The sequence below is a fragment of the Manis pentadactyla genome, chromosome 4, assembly GCF_030020395.1.
Source record: "Manis pentadactyla isolate mManPen7 chromosome 4, mManPen7.hap1, whole genome shotgun sequence".
In the NCBI taxonomy this organism is placed as follows: Eukaryota; Metazoa; Chordata; class Mammalia; order Pholidota; family Manidae; genus Manis; species Manis pentadactyla.
The window spans coordinates 157590068-157610038 of record NC_080022.1 but is presented as its reverse complement, the minus strand read 5'-3'; the positions used below and the strand labels follow the sequence as shown (position 1 = coordinate 157610038).

The 19971-nt window shown below is 35.9% G+C and overlaps 1 protein-coding gene across 2 annotated transcripts in view; it reads right to left on the bottom strand.

The window, feature by feature from the left end:
* The window catches only part of TRIM37 (tripartite motif containing 37), a 160559-nt gene that overhangs the window by 83149 nt on the left and 57439 nt on the right, over nucleotides 1–19971 (bottom strand). For both annotated transcript variants that reach the window (XM_036879658.2, XM_036879657.2), the window contains exons 13-16: nucleotides 6787–6966; nucleotides 3222–3336; nucleotides 2105–2323; nucleotides 982–1118 (exon numbers count right to left, since the gene is read on the bottom strand). In XM_036879658.2, the coding sequence (XP_036735553.1) occupies nucleotides 982–1118; nucleotides 2105–2323; nucleotides 3222–3336; nucleotides 6787–6966 (651 nt within the window). The remainder of the gene's footprint in view (nucleotides 1–981; nucleotides 1119–2104; nucleotides 2324–3221; nucleotides 3337–6786; nucleotides 6967–19971) is intronic.

The window sequence follows — 19971 nt, the reverse complement described above, 5'->3', positions numbered from 1 at the left end:
CTGGGTCATTTAGTTAGAAGTAGACTAAAGAGACTTAACTAAAAGCAACATGTGATTCTGGATTGAACCCTAGATCAAAGCATATCATTGGCAAAATTTTTAAAAGGTTTTTAGATTATAATATTATATGAATATTAATTTCTTGATTTTAAGAACTATACTGTAGTGTGTGGATAAAGTGAAGGCTCCTGTGGCCAGGATTCTCACCTGGCCCTGATTGGACAGCTCACTATACACGTGTGGGCAATAGGTCATTACTGACTCTATATAAAGAGCTCCACCCAGCGCACTGGGGAACACAGCTGCAAGGCTGCAGGAGAGCAGAAACAGGACAGGACTGGAGTGGTGGTAGTGCCGAGGACAGAGACTGAGATGGCTGTGGGGCTAAGGAGGCCCAGAGGCAGGGGCCAGCTTGGTGCAGGCAAACTTGCTCTGAATGAACGGGATTCTAGAGACTGACCTGCCACTGTGGGAATAAAGTTGGGTATAAATCCTTTCACCCCAAGAACATTCCACTATCATTTCTTTGGTCTCATTGAATCCATAGGAACTTGTCTTGGGGCTGAAATCCATTGGCAAGACAAGTTACGTCAAAAACGTTTTTAGAAAGTACACAATAAGAAGTGTATTCCCCTTAGATCAAAAGTCTCACAAAAAATTATATAGAATGAGAGAAAAGAGAGAAACATAACAGTAAAACATTAACATCTGGGGAATTAACCTGGGTGAAGAGAATATGGGAATTCCTAATATTTTTGCAACTTTTCTTAAATATGAAATAACTGCAATTAAAAGTAAAAACAAAAACTAAAACTCAGTTTTGAACCTAAAGATGACAGGGAGGAAACTAACTCAGTCTTTCAAGTTACTTTATTTACATGAAAAATGTGACTATCCCCACTTTTAGGCCTAAACTGGAAAGTATGTTCTAGCAGTTACCACTTAGCTGCTTTACAGTGGCAGTTAGCGTGAGACACTCACATCGTTTCTTCATCGATGTCATTTTCTTCCGTGTTACTTGTTGCTGTGGAACTGGCAGAGGAGCTGCTGCCATCGAGGTGATTTACTTCATCCTCACCAACAAAGTCCAGATCCAGATCGCCATCTGAAAGCTCATGCTAGACCAAGGCAAAGAAATAAGGTTATTACTTCAAATGTTCTCACTCAGTTATCACCCTATCCAACACATGGACTAAAACATCAAATAATATAATCATCAGAATTCTCTGTTCTTGTGCCTAGGTTGCTGAGCTCTAGGAAAAAAGCCACACAACTACATTACCTGGTACCACTAATAATTTGCTGCTGCCAATTTCAGTTGGGCCTCCAATATAACTGGAAATGCTACATATATTCTACATCAGCTTCCAGTAAGGCTCCTCACACAGTAGCATTTCAAACCACTACTCCTCAAGACCATCCTAACCTGTTATCTTCAAGGTCATTATAAAAACATGCTATTAAGCATAAATCCCTCCAATTTAGAGCTGCCTTTCCACCCTCCCTGTTAACTTTCTATCAAAGGTTAATTGCTTCACCTGAGTGCTCCATTCCAACCTTTATTTCCTTAAATAGTCTTGCCAATACCCTAACCTTATATTCAATCTCCCTCCTCACTGATTCCTTCATTTTACACCTAAACTCTCCCATCTTAAAAATAACAACTACAACAACAAAAAAGCTTGTCTCTGCATCCCTGTCTTACCTTAAACAGTAACAGCCACCTCTTGAAGTCTCTTTCTGGTTGTTGTTTAGCTGGGACAAAACCTGGCTATCTCCCAAATCCTAACTCACTCTACCTACATACGCAATGATAGAAGGAATATGAGTGTATTTTAAAAAGCCACAACCATGTTTCTAGAATGTACATCAATTTGTTTTATATACTGCAGCTTTCTATAATAAATTTTTAGAACCTTGAACACTTTGAGTCAACAATTCCTGACTTACAAACATTAACATTACAGAAATGCATATACTAGTAATGAAAATAAATAGACAATATATTCAGCATACTGATTCTCCTTCATCATCTGTTAGAAACCATGATCTTATCATTTCTCTTATCAAATACAAAATGAATCTAAAGAGGTCTAACTATTACATGGTAATCTTCATTTTGAATCTTCTCCTCATCTTCTTCCTCCTCTTTGGCCTCTCTTCCAGAAGCTGTAGTGGGACCATCCTGGAGAAGTATGTCAGGGCCTGAGCCAGACTTCTTGGCTCGGGTCTCAATAGTGTCATCATTTTGGGGACTAAGATGATTATCTGGTGGTGACAGATCTCTTGATTTCTGAGTTCGAGACAACTCAATAGTAAGTCTCTTTTAAAAGAAGAACAGCACACACAAATGTGAGTCATAAGCAATGCTTCCTGATACAGTAAAAAACATTTCAAGTAAAAAAATATATCCATATATCCACATGTTCACAAAACCATTTCTTGAACTGTTTCTCTCATGCATTCCTGCCTTTTGGTTATAGAAAAATCTGACAGAAAAACTGTTCAATTTATTCTCATCCTTATCCTCATATCCAGACCAAATTGTAAAAACAAATTGTAAAAACAAGCAGTTTTAAAAAGCACACTTAACATGAAAATATCTGAAAGTATGTACTTATTAATATTTCCTCCCTCACCTATTAACCACGCTCAGCACTTTCAAACATCTTTCACCCCTTCCCAGTTTCCATTGGCAGAAAAGTTTTTTTCATAATTTAGTTTACTCTTGTAAAAAAATTCATTAACTATCCTCTCCAGTACTTCATTCAACAATAGTGAAAATTCAAGATGAGGCAACTTTTAATTGTTGTATAGGTTAGAATCCTCTAAATTTAAGACTGCTTGAGGAAGAGAAACACCCGATTCACTGAGAAAAACAAAGAGTTTACCTCAAACTAGGGCAGCACTGTCTATTACAATTTTTATTTAATGATGGAAATATTCTTTATCTGTAATGCTCAATATAAGTACTTAAAATGTGGTTAGTGCAAATAAGGAACAAATATTTTATTTTAATTGTTTACATAGCTGTAGTGGCTAGTGGCTACTGAACTGGACCATGTAGAATTAGAACCTCAAAAGTAGTAAGGATGAAAAATAAGATAACTGGATTTTTCTACAAAATTAAAAGAGTAATAAATATCCAAAATCTAATTACAAAGGTAATAGGCTAATAAAACAATATGAACCACTAAACCAAAAATACATTTTTTGCTTACCTCTTTAAGGTTATTTATTTGTTGGATATAGCTAGTCTGTGCAGCTTCCAATTGAGTAATATACCAATGCTGGTCCCGGCATTTTTGAAAGAAAGTTGGTGAACGAACCTGAAACCTTAGAAGAATAGCTGCACATAAAAACATGATCCAAACAGCAAAATATTATCAACCAAGACTTGAATTTGTAACCATAAATTTTACAATTTCAAATTTATTTGATTACATTATAAGGTTGAAATTCAAACTGAACTCAGAGCTTTAAGGAAAAAAAGATTAAATGACATAATTGAAAACAGACTAAAGAGAGTAACTAAAAGCAACATGTGATCCTGGATTGGACCCTAGATCAAAGGACATCCTCAGCAAAATTTTTAAAAGGTTTTTAGATTATAATATTATATTGACCTTAATTTCAACATTTACACATGTAGGCCACAGTTGTAACATTCATACTGAAAAGTCATGTAAGTCAGTTGTCTAAACTCAAACTGTACTCTTCTAAATCAGTAACATACATATCACAGTTAAGCTCTCCAACTAACCTACTAAAGCTATTATAATAACCTTTATAAATTATAAATATATATATTTAGTGTATAAATATATATATAAAAAATAATAACCTAGCTCAATTACAATGCTGATCATGAGTTGAGAAGAAACCATACTATGCAGGGAGGAGAAAGTTAAAAATTTCCTTCCACTTTCTTACACAGATCAGACCTTCCCAAAAGAGGCAAAGTTTGTTTTAGGCACTGCTCTTTCTCTTTCCCTCTTTCATTTCATGTTTCCATATTTCCTGCTCCTCAGTAAAAAAAATCACCTAGTGATACATATACACAATGGAATATTATTCAGCCATAAGAAGAAAACAAATCCTACCATTTGCAACAACATGGATGGAGCTAGAGGGTATGATGCTCAGTGAAATAAGCCAGGTGGAGAAAGACAAGTACCAAATGATTTCCCTCATTTGTGGAATATAACAATGAAGCAAAACTGAAGGAACAAAATAGCAGCAGACAGACTCCAAGAAGGGACCAGTGGTTACCAAAAGGGAGGGGACGGAGGGGGAAGGCGATTGAGGGGGCATTATGATTGGCACACAGGGTGTGTGTGTGGGGTCACAGGGAAGACAGTGTACCACAGAGAAGACAAGTAGTGACTCTGTTGTATCTTACTATGCTGATGGACAGTGACTTCAATGGAGTATCGGGGGGACTTGATAATATGGGTGAATGTAATAACCACAATGCTGCTCATGTGAAGCCTTTATAAGAATGTATATCAATGATAATTTATTTAAAAAATCACTTAAAGGGTCAACTACGCAGGATTGCTTTACTGTCTCCCAAAGAATTGCATGCTTTATATAACCTGTATTTCCACTCCCTCCAGATATCAGCTTAAAATTATAACTCTCTATGTATCACAATATGGCATATTTCAGGTAGGGTTAGGAAAAAAACAAGTATATTAAAGCATATTAAATAATAGGATCATTATCGACTCAGTTACCTGTCGTTAAAAAAAACTAGTCTTTATAAAGGAACACACAAACACACAAATCTTCTACCTTTGTTAGATAGCAGAACATGATTCCATTAACAGTGAAAAAAATTACAGTAATGTGTAAAGATGTTTCTGAAGAAAGGAACAGTCACAATTCAGAAGCCTACAAATCCTCCCTTAAGTCTTGCCACCCTCAACTACTATTTCATTTTTTCAAGGATTTTACAGTTAGCGTAAAAATCTACTGCTCTTCTAATAATTACTTGCAGCAGCTAACTATTTTTAGTCAAGGATGCTCATACATCAGAGTAGATTATTCATTCAACCACCATTCTAAGTACATACTATCCAGACAGTATATATTGGTAAGACATTGGTGAGACCTTCTAAAGAGCATTATTATCTTTGAATCACTAATGAAATTGTGGTCAACACTGCACATTATTTTTAGTATTAAAACAAAAGAAAGGAGCAGGTAAAATTCCTTAACTCTCCCTTTTAATGAAAAAAGAATAAACTAAGTATGTATTTATTCATATATAGTTATAGAAAAGCCTTAAGTAGCTTTCTAATTAAGTTCATATAAAATTCCATCAGAATCTTGAATTAAGGTTTAAATTTTCAGCAACCTCTTACTAAACAAATATTGTGATAGGATAATAAAAAGCCCCCTTTCCATGAATCCCACAGAAGTTTATGCTGCTATTTTAGCACTACCTTGCAGAATAAATTCTCTTTTATCTGCCCATTTCATCTTGAGTTTCCTGAGGACAAAAACCATGTCTTACTCTTTCTTAATGTTAGCACAATGCCAGCCACAAACTCGCTATTAAAGAATAAATGATAATTAAATAGGAATATGTTCCTATAGTAATATTAAAGTCTATAAGAAAAAATTTTATGATAAACAGGAATGGCCTAAATAATGAATCAAAGGTTGGGCTAAACTGCATTAAAGAAAGTAAACTTCTCACACTGATTGCCACCAGACAGATTCATTACTATGAATCCAAAAAAGAGAGGAGTAAGGCTATAGAAATATCTTTGTAGTAAGTTGGTCAAATTGATGTTTGAATAATTTTGCAATCCTTTCTATGGCCAAAGCAACAAATTATTTCTTTGGGGGAATAATTTTTTAAAAATACAGAAACCTGAAAGTTATAAAATGTAACTAAAATAACCCCCCAAAAGAAGACAAAAGCACAAATGTTTTTTTTCTATATTGAAAATGCAATACACTCTTTTTCACTTTACAAGGAAAGTTAACGAAGAATACATAATAGTAAAAATTGATATGGTAGCAATTCATCCAATATGCTCAAAAACAGAGCTCAGAATAAGTGAAATTTAAGGATACATCAAATCACTTTCAAGGAAACAAACCTTTTAAAGTTTTAATGGAAACTTTCTAAACAGTTAAACACTCTGAAGCCTCTCAGTTCAAAACATATTTTATATTTTTAAATACTCAAGTTCTCATTTTGATGATCAAATTAAAATATTATATAATGATGCCCACAAACTTCTGAGTTATAAAGGTAACCTGAACATTAAATAGGGCTGTTTATACTGTTTTTTCTTGCAAATACAGAAACTACTATCACTTAGTTTGTTTTCATCAATTTTCATCTCTCTATCCTTACTTTTAATTTGCTATTATCTAGAAGAAACTGAAAATCTTGTGAAATTAACCTTATAAAACCAGTCACCCAAATATAATATACAATGTCAAGTGATACTTGATCCCTCACTATTCTTTGATTTCCAAATGGTGAGGTTGCTAGAAGTTAAATAGATAAATGAGACATTATTACTACATTTACTGGAAGCAGTAGTTTCCTTTCTTTGGAGTTTCTAACTAGATGTCAAACACATTCTGGACTAAGTTAAATTTTTCACTGACTACACAGGACTCCTGAAATGGTTGAGAACAGGGTATGAACTAATTGGTATAAATTTCAATATTCACCTTTGTTTAATGAATAGACTTTAAAATAAAGTTCTGATGATGTTATCCCCTATGATAAAACAACAAAATCATGTTTCCTATTACCTTAAAATCACTGTATCATTTTGTCGATTCAAGTATCCTTCATTTGCAAGTAAATCCAAACGGAAAAATCTATTATAACCCCAGCATTCGCCAACTTCAAAATCAGATGCAAACTCTCGAATGATATTTTTGGTAGGATCATTGCAGGACTGATGAACCATCTCTACACGATATTCATATCTAAAAGTGAAAAACAGGCTATTAATAAAGAGTTAGTAAAGGAAGACTAAAAAACAGACTCATCAAAACAGTAACTAAGGTCATTAAGTAATTACCTGAGAATAAATATATAGTTACATTCCTTTCAGATTGCATTGTATCACTTACAAAGACAGCAGTTTATAAAGACAGACTATGACAAACCAACTGGCACTAGGTTGTTATTTACCTCTTAAAAATGTTTACCAGATGGGAGATCACGGGAAGATGGCGGCATGAGTACTTCAGAGGAAATCTCCCCCCCAAAATATATATATTTATGAAAATACAATAAATACAACTATTCCTAAAAGAGACACCAGCAGATGCAGTACAACAGCCCAGATACATCTACATCTGTGAGGACTCAACATCACATGAAGGGGGTAAGATACAAGCCACGGCCAGGCAGGACCCGAACGCTCCACAACCCCAGAACCTGGCGGGAAGAAAGGAGTTGGAACGGGGAGGGAGTAAAAGCCCAGGACTGCTAAACAACCAGCTCTAGAAATCCGCACCCAGAGCGCAGATACAAGGTGCACGGGGGTGCTGGATATTAGAGAAACAGAAAAGCAAAACCTGTGGGCAGGTCCCTGCAACCGGCACCACCAAGACGAAAGAAAAGCGAGTGCTTTCTGCAAGTCTTAAAGAGACAGGGACCCCATAGCTGGAAGAAGTCGTCCCGGCACACTTAGCCAGCAGCTGGGAATCCTGGGGAACCATAGGTGCCCTAAACCCCAGGGAGGCAGCACAGCTCTGAAGCCCCTCACAGCACTAAGCAGCCTGCCAGTTGTTCCTCCAACTGGCGCGGACCCCGACACACCGGCCCAGTAGCAGGAGAGTGGTAGCGCATGCCAGGGGAGGCTGTGCCAGAAGGGACCGGGAGCAGATTGCGTGTGCCAACGGTGCCAGAGGAGACCAGGAGAGGCTTGTGCGAGCCCGCAGTGGCGGCAACTGAACAGCTCGTGTATGGCCTGCGCGCACTGGTGGCAGTGGACCCAGAGAAGCCCGGTAGAGGCCCGCAGGGGAGAGCCCCGCGCGCACCTGAAGCAGAGCCAGAGGGAGCAGGCGCACTCCCAGCAGCCGACCGGAATCCCAGTCAAACGCACAGCCGCCCAGGCCAGACCCAAAGGCTGTTGCTGGCACACAGCTGCCCGGCAGTGGCGCCTCTATCATGGAGGAGCGCACCTGGCGTGCCTGCCACTCCCGGCAGGGCTCCGCGCCACTCTGACGGAGACCCCACCCACAGCAGCTTAGGGGACTAACCCGGTGGCTGCTCCAGGAGTGCAGGTAACCGACACAGGCAGCAGAGAAGGGCAAGGCATCCAGCAAGCAGGAAAGGACTTTCTTCTCCCAGCTGACACCCCCGCAACCTGCCTACAGCCACCGCTATCACCATGAAAAGGCAAAAAAATTTAGTCCAGTCCAAGATAGTTCAGACAACACCTGAGAGAGAAGCTGCAGACACAGACCTAACCAGTCTCCTTGAAAAAGAATTCAAAATAAAAATCATAAACATGCTGACAGAGCGGCAGAGAAATATGCAAGAGCTAAGGGATGAAGTCTGGAGGGAGATTACAGACATCTGGAGGGAGATTACAGAAGTGAAACAAACTCTGGAAGGATTTATAAGCAGAATGGATAAGATGCAATAGGCCATTGATGGAATAGAAACCAGAGAACAGGAATGCATAGAAGCTGACGCAGAGAGAGATAAAAGGATCTCCAGGAATGAAACAATATTAAGAGAACTGTGTGACCAATCCAAACGGAATAATATCCACATTATAGGGGTACTAGAAGAAGAAGAGAGAGAAAAAGGGATAGAAAGTGTCTTTGAAGAAGTAATTGCTGAGAACTTCCTCAAACTGGGGGAGGAAATAGTTGCTCAGGCTACAGAGGCACACAGAACTCCTGAGAGATGGGACCCAAAGAGGACAACACCAAGACACATAATAATTAAAATGGCAAAGATCAAGGACAAGGACAGAGTATTAAAGGCAGCCAGAGAGAGAAAAAAGGTCACCTACAAAGGAAAACCCATCAGGCTATCATCAGACTTCTCAACAGAAACCTTACAGGCCAGAAGAGAATGGCATGATATATTTAATGCAATGAAACAGAAGGGCCTTGAACCAAGGACACTGTATCCAGCACGATTATCATTTAAATATGAAGGAGGGATTAAACAATTCCCAGACAAGCAAAAGTTGAGGGAATTTGCCTCCCACAAACCACCTCTACAGGGTATCTTAGAGGGATTGCTCTAGATGGGAGCACTCCTAAAAAGAGCACAGAACAAAACACCCAACATATGAAGAATGGAGGAGGAAGAATAAGAAGGGAGAAAAATAATCATCAGACTGTGTTTATAATAGCTCAATAAGCGAGTTAAGTTATACAATAAGGTAGTAAACAAGCTAACCTTGAACCTTTGGTAACCACGAATCTAAAGCCTGCAATGGCAATAGGTACATATCTTTCAATAATCACCCTAAATGTAAATGGACTGAATGCACCAGTCAAAAGACACAGAGTAATAGAATGGATAAAAAAGCAAGACCCATCTATATGCTGCTTACAAGAGACTCACCTCAAACCCAAAGACATGCACAGATTAAAAGTCAAGGGATGGAAAAAGATATTTCATGCAAACAACAGAGAGTAAAAAGCAGGTGTTGCAATACTAGTATTAGACAAAATAGACTTCAAAACAAAGAGAATCACAAGAGATAAAGAAGGACATTACATCATTATAAAGGGTTCAGTCCAACAAGAGGATATAACCATTATAAATATCTGTGCACCCAACAAAGGAGCACATACATATATGAAACAAATACTAACAGAATTAAAGGGGGAAAGAGAATGCAATGCATTCATTTTAGGAGACTTCAACACACCACTCAGTCCAAAGGACAGACCAACCAAACAGAAAATAAGTAAGGAGACAGAGGCACTGAACAACACATTACAACAGATGGACCTAACAGACATCCAGAACTCTCTACCCAAAAGCAGCAGAATACACATTCTTCTCAAGTGCACATGGAATATTTTCAAGAATAGATGATATAGTAGGCCACAAAAAGAGCCTCAATAAATTTTAAAAAATTGAAATTGTACCAACAAGGTTCTCAGACCACAAAGGTATGAAATTAGAAAGAAATTATGCAAAGAAAACAAAAAAAGCCCCAAAACACATGGAGGCTTAACAACAGGCTCCTAAATAAACAATGGATCAATGTCCAAATAAAAACAGAGGTCAAGCAATATATGGAGACAAATGACAATAACTCAACACTGCAAAAATCTGTGGGACGCAGCAAAGGCCATGCTAAGAGATAAGTAGGTTGCAATAAAGGCTTACCTCAAGAAAGAAGAGCAATCCCAAATGAACAATCTAAACTCACAATTAAGGAAACTGGAAAAAGAAGAACAAAGGAGGCCCAAAGTCAGTAGAAGGAGGGACATAATAAAGATTAAAGCATAAATAAATAAAATCGAGAAGAATAAAACTAAAGAATCATTGAGAGCAGGAGCTGGTTCTTCAAGAAAATAGGACAGTTAAACCCATAGCCAGACTTATCAAGAAAAAAAGAGACTCTACACAAACAGAATTACAAATGAGAAAAAAAAAAAAAAAAAAAAACCGAAAGCTTTTCCTTTACAATTGGGAACAAGACAAGGATGCCCATCCTTCCACTTCTATTCAACATAGTACTGGAGTTCCAAGCCATGGCAATCAGACAACACAAAGAAATAAAAGAAATAAAAGGCATCCAGACTGGGAAGGAAGAAGTTAAACTGTCCCTGTTGCAGATGACATGATATTGTACATAAAAAAACCTAAAGACTACACTCCAAAACTACTAGATCTAATATCTGAATTCAGCAATGTTGCACGATACAAAATTAATACGCAGAAATCTGTGGCATTCCTATATACTAACAATGAACTAGCAGAGAGAGAAATCAGGAAAACAATTCCATTCACAATTGCATCAAAAAGAAAAAAATACCTAGGAATAAACCTAAACAAGGAAGTGAAAGACCAATACTCTGAAAACTACAAGACACTCATGAGAGAAATTAAAGAAGAAACCAATAAATGGAAACACATCCCGTGCTCATGGATTGAAAGAATTAATATTGTCAAAATGGCCATCCTGCCTAAAGCAATCTACAGATTCAATGCAATTCCTATCAAAATACCAAAAGCATTCTTCAATGAACTAGAGAAAATCACTCTAAAATTCATATGGAACCTCAAAAAACTCCAAATAGCCAAAGCAATCCTGAGAAGGAAGAATAAAGCGGGGGGGATTATGCTCCCCAACTTCCAGCTCTACCACAAAGCCACAGTAATCAAGACAATTTGGTTCTGTCAGAAGAACAGACCCATAGACCAATGGATCAGACTAGAGAGCCCTGATATAAACTCAACCATATTTGGTAATTTAATATATGATAAAGGACCCATGGACATACAATGGGGAAATGACAGCCTCTTCAACAGCTGGTGTTGGCAAAACTGGACAGCTACATGTAAGAGAATGAAACTGGATTATTGTTTAACCCCATACACAAAAGTAAATTTGAAATGGATCAAAGACCTGAATGTAAGTCATGAAACCATAAAATTCTTGGGAAAAAAACATAGGCAAAAATCTCCTGAATATAAGAATGAGCAACTTCTTCCTAAACGCATCTCCTCAAGCAAGGGAAACAAAAGCAAAAATGAACTCATGGACTACATCAAATTTAAAAGTTTCTATACAGCAAAGGACACCATCAACAGAACAAAAAGGCATCCTACTGTATGGGAAAATATATTTGTAAATGACATATCAGACAAGGGGTTAACATTCAAAATATATAAAGAACTTATACGCCTCAACACCCAAAAAGCAAATAACCCGATTAACAAATGGGCAGAGGATATGAAGAGACAGTTTTTCAAAGAAGAAATTCAGACGGCCAACAGACACATGAAAAGATGCTTCACATCACTAATCATCAGGGAAATAGGGAAATGCAAATTAAAACCACAATGAGATATCACCTCACACCAGTAAGGATGGCCAGCATTGAAAAGACTAAGAACAACAAATGCTAGCAAGGATGCAGAGAAAGGGGAACCCTCCTACACTGCTGGTGGGAATGTAAATTAGTTAAACAATGTGGAAATCAATATGGAGGTTCCTCAAAAACTAAACACAGAAATATCATTTGACCCAGGAATTCCGCTCCTAGGAATTTACGCAAAGAATACAAGTTCTCAGATCCAAAAAGACATATATATTCCTATGTTTATCACAGCACTATTTATAATAGCCAAGATATGGAAGCTACCTAGTGTCCATCAGTAGATGAATGGATAAAGATGATGTGGTACATATACACAATGGAATACTATTCAGCCATAAGAACAAATCCTACCATTTGCAACAACGTGGATGGAGCTGGAGAGTATTATGCTCAGTGAAATAAGCCAGGTGGAAAAAGACAAGTACCGAATTATTTTGCTCATTTGTGGAGTGTAACAACAAAGCAAAACTGAAGGAACAAAACAGCAACAGACTCACAGACTCCAAGAAGTCACTAGTTGTTACCAAAGGGGAGGGGTGGGGGAGGGCTTGTGGGAAGGGAGGGAGAAGGGGATTGAGGGGCATTATGGTTAGTACACATGGTGTGGTGGGGTCACGGGGAAGATAGTGTAGCACAGAGAAGACAAGTAGTGACTCTGTAGCATCTAAATACACCGATGGACAGTGACTGCAATGGGGTATGGGGGCGACTTGATAATATGGGTGAATGTAGTAACCACAATGTTTTTCATGTGAAACCTTCATAAGAGTGTATATCAATGATACCTTAATAAAAGAAAATAAAAAAATTAAATGTTTACCAATGTAATAGGTATAAACCACCATCTCAAAAATCAGATTTTGTATGAAATAGTACATTCAGAGTTACTTTTGTTTTAGCAATGTTATATATTTTTACATATTTTCTTTACTTTTATTTCCTTCCATACAAATGTTCTGCCATTTCCTTTGAGGTTTATCAACAATTTTCAAATAATAAATTTTCAAATAGTCTACTGTACTTTTCCAATTCAAGTTATAATAAATTAATAGTCTCTTCAGAAATTCAAATGTATAAAATTTTCTAACAAAATATACATTGGGAAAGTCAATATATTCAGATTTCCTTATTTTATATAATCTTAAAAATCAAAGTGTTTTGAGTCCTCCAACTCATTTTTATTAAGCAAGCACTGTTATTACAAGAGCAAAGTAAAGAAATAAAGATAACGAGAAGGAACACTCAAAAGTAGTAATAAAGCTTCTCTTTTTCTGAGATAAATTAAAAATGAAATAGAACACAATGGTATTTCTGCTGGCAAAGGCAAGACAAAATTACAGATTTTCTACCCTCAAATATCACATATTTAAGCGTTTAGTATTGTCAAATGATTTCCATACTAGTACCTCTCCACAGAACACTACCTAGACTAATGGAACAAAGAACTAATACAAAAGCTGTACATTTTTATTGAAGTCATGAGGTACAAAGGGTGTCATTAAATGTCTAGAAATAAACCTGAATGTTTATGCACAATTGATTTTTTACAATGGTGGCAAGATCATTCAATGGGGGAAGAAAAGTCTCTTCAACTTTTTTTGACTCTAAATGGTGCTGAGAAACTGGAATAGGCTTGATAATATGGGTGAATGTAGTAACCACAATGGATAGGCACATGACAAGAATGAAGATGGACCTCTAACTGATTCCATATACAAAAATTAACTCAAAATGGATCAGTGACCTAAGCGTAAGGGTTAAATCCTGTCATCACTTTCTCAGAAAAAAACATAATGGTCAATGTTCATGAATTCAAATTTGGTAATAGATTGGTAGATTTGACTCCAAAAGAATCTATGACCAACAAAAGAAAAATTAAGTAATTTGAGCTTCATAAAAATATAAATCTTTAGTATATCAAAGGACATTATCAAGAAAATGAAAAGACCACACACAGAAAAAAACATTGTCAAATCATTATCTGATAAGGGCTTAACACAAAATTATATAAAGAATTCTTATAACTAACAACAGAAAGGCAAGCAACCCAATTTAAAAATAGGCAATGGACTTGAACAGACATTTCTCCAAAGAAGATACAAAAACGGCCAATAAGCACATTTGTATAGATATACAGTTCCTTTTCTCTTGGGGAAATACCTAGGAGTGGTATATCTGAGTCATACAGTAAGTGTATGTTTATCTTTTTAAAGAAACCATCAAATGGTTTACAAAAGTGGATATATAATTTTACATTCTTAACAGGAACACACAAGACTTCAAACTTCTATATTCTTGCCAAAACTCAGCATGATCTTTTTTATTTTAGCCATTTTAACAGGATAAAATGGTGTTGTACTGTTGATAAATTTCCATTTCCCTACTAATAACTTATACTAATAAACATCTTACATAGGTTTACTTTGCCGTTCTTGTACTTTCCTTAGTGAGGTGCCTGACAAACTTTTTGCCCACATAGGGAAGGGAGCTTGTTTACTTTTATTGTTGAGTTTTGAGAGTTCCTTATATAGCATGGATACAAGTCTATGTGATTTGAAGATGAGAACTTTATAATTTTCAAAGTGTATTTTATAAATATATTCTCTTATGTTTTGGATTATAACTAAAATTTCACTGCCCAACCCAAAGTCACAATTTTTTCTCCTATGCTTTCTCCTATAATTATTGTCTTAGGACTTAAAACTAGGTTTATGATCAATCTTCAGTTAATGTACATCTATAGTGTGATGTATGGATCCAAGTTTGTTTGTTTTTTTAGTACATGGATATCCAAATGTTCCAACACCACTTGTTGAAAAACTATACTTCTCCATAGCATTGCCTTTGCATCTTTGTCAAAAAGAAATTGTCTTTGTAAATGTGGATTTATTTCTGGACTTGTAGTATATTCTACTGATCAATGTTTCTATCTGTATGCTAACTCCATGCTGTATTTAGCTTTATTATACTTCTTACAATTGTGTAGTCTTAGGCTTCAAATTTTGTTCTATTTCAATGATTTTTCTCTATTGCTTTTGTTTTTTGTATCACTGCATTCTTTGATCTTTACTATTTCCTTTCTTTTGCTTACTTTCTATTTAACTTTTTAAAAATTTATTAAAGTAGACATTAAGATCAACTTGAGACCATTCTGTTTTTCATTTATATAGGTACTTAGCGTGCTATAAATTTCCCCCTACCTACACATTAGCAGCATACTAGAAATTCTGGCATGTTGTATTTTCATTTTCATTCACTTCAAGGTACTCTTTTAAAATACATTCTGACTTCCTCTTTGATCAGGGTTCAGTTAAAATTGTGTCATTTAACTTCCAAATATTCCAGATTTTCAAACCATTATTAGTATCTAAATTAATTCCATTACGGTAAGAAAACATACTTTGAATCAGTTGAATCTTTCTGAATATGAGACATGTTTTATGTCCCAGAATACAGTATTTCTTGGTAAACATTTAGTGCACAACTAAGAATAATTTGTATTCTTCAATTGTTGGACTGAGCCACCGAAAAATGTCAATCAGGCCAGGTAGGCCAGTAGTGTTATTCAAACATACTATATACTTGATGATTTTCTGCCTGTTATTATATCAACTGAGAGAAGAGTTTTTGTCTATTTCTTCCTGTACTTCTATTAGTTTTTACTTCATATATTTTCAAGATCTGTTCCCAGGACCATAAACATAAGTGCTTAGAATCATTATGTATCCTTCATTAATTGATCTTTTTATCATTGAAATAAACTTCTTTACCTCAGAAAATCTCCTTTGCTTTGAAATCTACTTTGATATTAAGGTAGCAATTCCAACTTGCCTTTGACTAGTACTAGCTTGGTATATCTACATTTAAAGTGCATTTCTTGTGGACAGTATATTCTTTAGTTTTGCTTTTTTAGCCAATTTGACAATCTTTGCCTTTTAATTGAGGTGTTTACACCATTTACATTAACACATCTTGATATCTGTTCCATCTCATTACCTGTTACCTTTTCCAGTCCTTTCATGATTAAGCATTTTGTTATTATAAGATTAGGTATTATATACATTTTATCCCCTTCGTTAATTTATTAGCTATGTGTCCTTGTCTTTTTAGCAGTGGCTTTGTACTTTACAGTTGCGGTAGACTGAAAATAACCCCTACCCTCGCTCCCCAAGATAACCACATTCTAATTGGCGGAGTCTGTGAATGTTACCTTTCACAGCAAAAAAAAGGGGGAGTATACAGCTGTGATCTTGACATGAGGGGAATATTCCTGGACAATCCATGTGAACCCTGAATGTAATCACAAGTGCCATTAAAAGAGAAAAGCAGGGAAGGATCTGACAGACAAAAATAGGCAAGGCAATGTGACCAAAGGCAGATAGGAGTGATGTGGTCACAAGGCAAAGGAATGCTAGAAGCCACAAGAAGCTGAAAGGGGCAAGTGATTGATTCTCTCCTAGTGCCTCTGCAGCAAGTACAACCTTCTGAAACTTTGATTTTGGCCTAGTAATAATTTATAGATTTCAGGCCTTTAGAACTATGAGGGAAAAAATTTCCATGGTTTTAAGTGCCAAGTTTGTGGTAATTTGTTATAGCAGGTAAAGTAAATTAATATAATAGTATATGTATTTAATTCATCACAGTCTAGCTTTAATTATTATACCACTTAAAATACAATGTCAGAATCCTTTTTTTCCATGCTCTACTCATCTGTTATGCTTCTGTTGCCATCTGTTATGCTTCTGTATTTTATTTATAATGTTATAAATCCCAAAATACAATGTCATTATTTTGTTTGAACAGTCAATTATCATTTAAAGTTATCCTAATAGCAGAAAAAAAAATTTTTAAGTACCTATGCAATTTCCATTTCTGGTGCTCTTCATTCCTTTGTTTACATTCAGAGGTCCAACTGGTATTACTTTCCTTCTATTCTGAAGCATGTGCTTTCATCCCAGTCTGCAAATGTATCTGAAAATGTCTTTACTTCACCTTTATTTTGTAAAAGATATTTTTGCTGGGTATGGAATTCCCATATCCCAGGTTGACATATTTCCTTTAAGTCCTTTTAAGATGTTGCTCTATTATCATTTCACTTGTATTGTTTCCAGTGAGAAATCTGATTTCACCCTTATCTGTGTACCTCTATCTATAAAATCTTTTTTTTTCACTGCCAGTTTAATAGTTTTCCATTTATCACTGGTTTTCAGCAGTTTATGATGTGCTTTAGTGTCTTCATTTTTCATGTACTTGTTGTTCACTGAGCTTCCTGAATCTGTTGTTTTGAAGTTTTCAACAGATCTGTCATTCACGCCATCCAGTGAAGTTTATCCCCCTCATCTTTCCCACACAACCACCCTACCATAGCCTTCCAACCACCAGTCACTTCTCAGTGTCTATGAGTCTACTGCAGTCTTGTTCATTATGTTTTATTTTTAGATTCCTCTAATAAGTGAAATTATATGGTACTTGTCTTTCTCCACCTAGCTTATTTCATTGAGCATAATACACTCCAGGTCCATCCATGCTGGTGCAAATGGCAGGATTTCTTTTATTTATGGTTAAATATATTTCACTGTATATGTACCACAATTTCTTTATCCATTGACCTACTGATAGACACTTAGGTTGCTTCCATATCTTGGCTACTGTAAATAATGGAGTGATAAACATAGGGGTGCATAGTATCTTTTCAAATGAGGCATTCTGTTTAGTTAAATTCCTAGAAGTGAGATTACTGGGTTATTTCTATTTTTATTTTTTTAAGGATCCTCCATACTGCTTCCAATAATGGCTATACCAACTTATATTCCTACTAATAGTGTAGAATGCTCACCAATACTTTGGCTATTTCTTGTCTTTTGGACAGTGGCCTAACTGGTGTGAGACGATATTTCATTGTGTTTTGATTTGCATTTACCTGATAATTAGTGATGTGGAACATCTTTTCATGTGCCCATTGGTCATCTATATTTCTTCTTAGGAAAAATTCCAGTTCAGGTCCTCTGCTAATTTTCCATTAGTTTTTTTTTTGGTGTTGAGTTGTACGAGTTCTTTATACATTTTGGATATTAACCCCTTATTGGATAAATCATTCATGAATATATTTTCCCATACTGTAGACTGCCTTTTTGTTCTGCTGATGGTGTCCTTTGCTGTACAGAAGACTTTTAGTTTGATGTAGTTCACTTAATTCATTTTTTATTTCCTTGCCCAATGAGATGCGTCCAGGAAAAACTTGCTCATGTTTATGTTTAAGAGATTTTTGCCTATGTTTTTTTCTATGAGTTTTATGGTTTCATGCATTATATTTAGGACTTTGTTCCATTCTGAGTTTACTCATATGAATTTAAACAGTAATCCAGTTTTATTCTCTTGCATGTAAGCTGTCCAGTTTTCCCAACATCAGTTGTTGAAAAGGCTGTCTTTTCCCTGTTGTACATTCATTCCCCCTTTATCATATATTAATTGATCATATATGCATGGATTTATATTTGAGCTCTCTATTCTGTTCCATTGATCCATTCGTCTGTTCTTGAGCCAGTACCATATTGTTTTGGTTACTATAGCTTTGCAGTATAGCTTTAAGTCAGGAAGAAAAATACCAGCAGCTTTGTTCTTCTTTCTCAGGATAGTTTTGGCTATTTAGGGCCTTTTATTGTTATGAATTTTAGGATTGTTTGCTCTAATTAATTGAAAAAATGCTATTGGTATATTGATAGGGATTGCACTGAACCTATAAATTGCTTTGGTCAGGATAGCTATTTTGACAATATTAATTCTTCCTATCCACGAGCACGGGATAGATTTCCATTTATTTGTGTTTTCTTTAATTTCTGTCATGAGTGTCTTATAGTTTTCAGAGTGTTGGTCTTTTACCTCCTTATAAATGGAATTGTTTTCCTGATTTTGCCTTCTGCTAATTTGTTGATAATATACAGGAATGCAACAGATTTCTGTGAATTAATTTTATATCCTGCAATTTTGCTGAATCATGTTATTATTAGTTCCAATAGATTTTCTGATGGAGTTTTTAGGGTTTTCTATATACAGTAACATGTTATCTGCAGTGACAGTTTTACTTCTTCCTTATCAATTTGGATGCCCTTTATCTCTTTATCTTGTCTAAATGCTGTGGCTGGTACTCCCGTATTATTCTGAATAAAAGTGAGAGTGGGCATCCTTGTTCAACTTTGCTGAATCCAGTTATTACTAGTTCCAATAGATTTTCTGATGGAGTTTTTAGGGTTTTCTATATTCAGTGTCGTGTTATCTGCAGTGACAGTTTTACTTCTTCCTTATGAATTTGGATGTCTTTTATCTCTTTATCTTGTTTAAATGCTATGGCTGGTACTCCCATATTATGTTGAATAAGAGTGAGAGTGGGCATCCTTGTTCCTGTTCCTGATCTTACAGCCAAAGCTTTCAACTTTTTGCTATTGAGAATGTTAGCTGTGGGTTTGTGTATATGGCCTTTATTATGTTGAGGTATGACCCCTCTATACATATTTTGTTAAGCTTTATCATGAGTGGATGTTGAATTTTATCAAATGCTTTTTCAGCATCTATTGAGATGATCGTGTGGTTTTTATCCTCCGTTTTGTTAATATGGTGTGTGATACTGACTGATTTACAAGTATTGTACCATCCTTGCATCCCTGGAATAAATTCTACTTCATTTTGATGTATTTTTAAATTCAGTTTGCTTATATTTTTTTGAGGATTTCTGCACCTATGTTCATTAGGAATATCGGTCTAAAATCTTCTTTTTTAGTAGTGTCTTTGTCTGCTTTCAGTATTAGAGGGAGGCTGGCCACATAGAATGAGTTTGGAAGTATTCCCTCCTCTTCTACTTTTTGGAATACTTTAAGAAGGATGGGTGTTAGCTCTTCTTGA